Here is a 3034-nt window from a genome sequence, read left to right as displayed (position 1 = left end):
ATGCATTATTTTTACTAATATATTCTACCAAATAACACCTTAGTTCATCTTGCAAGAACTTCGACTATTCCATCCTACCTGCTAGCTCCCACCAATACAAATACCAAATAGGCTTCACCTTCCAAGGTGCAAATGAGAAGAAATCACCGGTATTTAGCACAAAGCGTAGTAAAGCCAACACAATGTGCATTTGCAAGAAACAAACTAATAAAATATCCAGAATCCGGTTTTTCTACTGAGAGATATTATAAGGATGAAGTAATGTTCTCCCTTATTCTTGAGGGATCTTGTTATTCTATCACAACTAGGATGTCTGGGAATCGTCATCGTAGAGAGTACAAATATTCACACTTGCATTTCATGTTTCGTCTCTGTTTTAGGCAATATATTGACTTCCTTAAACAGACAATGAAACCAGAAACACAAACAATACAAGAATCCGTGATAAAATCCGGATCATGCAACGGAACAAAAATGACTTAACCTTACTTAACATTAACAGAATACTTTTCACTTGAAATTGTTACAGCATCTTAAATTAGATGAGAGGTCATAAACATAATCTGTCATTAATATTAGAGGTATTCTTTTCGAACAGGGAATCAGGAAACTGGAAATTGGTAATAAAATAAGGAAAAAGTTACAAAACAAAATTATGGAAATCTTCCACGAGTAAAAGATTGACTCAAAACTGCCATCAGTAACAGATATCAAGTAACTGTTTGTCGAAAGCGCATCCCTTGTTTTCCACATTGAGAGAACAAATCTAAAGGAACATTTCTATTTCCTCACATAAATATGGCTACTCAAGATTATCACTTAAGGAAATAGATAAATTTACCTCTCCAGAAGCATCACCAGTTCACAATGAGGAGAATGTGGAAAAAGATCAACAGCCATGGCTTTGACAGGTTTAAAAGGCTCTGAATTGGGCATAGATTTGGTCCTATGTCGTGCAAGAGTAGCGCTGCTCATCTTCCTCCATAATCTGTTGTTCCTATTATCCCCCTTTTCCGATTCGTCTGGAGAAGGTGTGCAGAGCTCAATAGCGTTTGCAACCAAGCTTTCAGGATTACAGGAAATGTAACTGAAAAAGAACAGTTCAACATAAACAAAAGTTAGACCAAGGAAATGGAGAAGGGATAAGTTAATGCATAACGGAGCTTACACAAGCCTCCTTAGACGTGAGTTAGTCCTTAAAAGTTTGATAACCTACAAGCATAGAGAACAAAAATTAGCACAAAGTCGCTCATTTCAAGTCTCAACATTTCAAAAACGTAGGAAGCACATAGTAGCACAAAGAACGTAAGAATCACATTGTAATATCTATCCTGAGGGTCACATAAAACAGGGATTAGATCAACGATAAGATGAACTCTTCATCCGTGCATATAGCTTAGAGACTGGTGACCAGCATCATAAGGAACCAAATTTTCTGTCATCCACATATGGCACGAATTTCTGTTTATTACACTATATCCTCCCATTTCTAGCGTAATCTTTTACTCGTAACACCAAGATTCTGGCCTCCATGCAGAACTTGATGCATGCAGCAACTAGAAGTCAAGGAAATGTTATACAAAATTCTCCGGTGTTATCTGAACAATAAAAAGTCATAATAACATTACACTAAACTCGTCTAACAAGTGAGTCCTAAATGGAAAGCAGATCTTCTCAATGGCCAGAAGGAAGATTTCTCAAGTTGCATATGCCTTACGATGTGGCTAACAGACATTAGAGAGCAGCAGCATACAAAGTACTAAACCAGATAACAAACAAGGACGAAAGCAGAGAAATCACTTACAGTGGGATGAAGTCCAGCACGTGGAGGATCTACAATTGCAACAACATTCTTGAAATGTTGCACTGGAGTGGTCAAATTATCTGATGAACACTTCTTAAGTTGGGTTGCTGGTTCTGTAGTGCCATCTGCTGAAGATTCTGACAAGCTTTTACCATTGGTACACTCAAGGCCTGTTTTTTCCTCCGGTTCAGCGGCGCTATCCGTAGAATACATATTCTCAGTAGGTGTAGAATCTTGATCAATGCACATGCTTTTACCATTTTCAGACCCAATACCTGATTCCCCATCTGTTTTCGATGCATTAACTATAGAATCAGTCTTCTCAGTGGAAGTAGTATTTTCTTGGTTTTTCTTTTCTTCTATATCTAGAAGTCCATCTACTTTCGCAGGTGAAGCAAGATATTCTTTCAGTACAGATCCCATGACATCCTCTGCCTGCAATCTCATAATGCAAATTTTGGAATTAAAATGTGCAGAACAAATTCGGATACAAAAGATACTCTATGCTACAGAAAGAGGGAAAGTACAGATAAACATGGTCATTGTTTCCACAGAAATCTAAGCCAGAGCTCCCGAACAAAGCTAACTAGTCTTTACCTACAGGTTGTTTCAAAAATAAGATAGCTTTCCAACCCAAGTTCAAATATACTTCAGAATGTGAAGGCAGATTCATCAGGCTTATACAATTGGTTCCTCAACTTAAAATACCCGATATATCTTTTTCCTAAACTAGAAAAGTCTTGTATATCTTTAATGAAGTTATACGAAAACTTTAGATAGTTAGAATCTCCTGCTAGATTAGTAACATCATCTCCCAGGTAGCTAGGTCAGCAAGAAGCTAAAGGCGGCTCATAAATCATAATATCATTTTATTGAAACAACAAACCTCTGCAATTTCCTCCAAAGCAGTAAAAATTCTCTGGCCTTGAGCACGACATTACAATGACTACATCGGAACATTATAGTTTCTCCAAACATCAGGTCTAATTAGATTGGCTCAAACAGGGAATGTAGTAGTTACTCACTAAGGACAACATTCTTGAAGCCCCAACATAGAAGCAAGAAGTATAATTTGGAACACAAAATGCACCACCTACAGCCATTTCTGATTATCCACTAAGCTGAAAGCAGTACTTAAATTTAGTAACCACATGACTTAGTCAACCTGATTTAAAAAGCTGCATGAATTATTAGTTTACTAAACATAAGTGGAGAACATAAGGTGTACAG

General features: G+C 37.1%; 1 protein-coding gene across 2 annotated transcripts in view; it reads right to left on the bottom strand.

Moving 5' to 3' along the window:
- Positions 1 to 485: 485 nt before the first annotated feature.
- Positions 486 to 3034, bottom strand: part of LOC107004810 (zinc finger CCCH domain-containing protein 24) — a 12059-nt gene continuing 9510 nt past the window's right edge. Inside the window, exons 13-15 of one of the 2 annotated variants that reach the window (XM_015203170.2) lie at positions 1805 to 2239; positions 1169 to 1212; positions 486 to 1087 (exon numbers count right to left, since the gene is read on the bottom strand). In XM_015203170.2, the coding sequence (XP_015058656.1) occupies positions 838 to 1087; positions 1169 to 1212; positions 1805 to 2239 (729 nt within the window). In that variant the 3' untranslated portion in view covers positions 486 to 837. The remainder of the gene's footprint in view (positions 1088 to 1168; positions 1213 to 1804; positions 2240 to 3034) is intronic. The other variant, XM_015203171.1, reaches the window with a different exon arrangement.

Source organism: Solanum pennellii, chromosome 11 (genome assembly GCF_001406875.1).
Source record: "Solanum pennellii chromosome 11, SPENNV200".
Taxonomy (NCBI): Eukaryota; Viridiplantae; Streptophyta; class Magnoliopsida; order Solanales; family Solanaceae; genus Solanum; species Solanum pennellii.
Note: the sequence above shows the minus strand (reverse complement) of the source record. Positions and strands in the feature narration are given on the sequence as shown.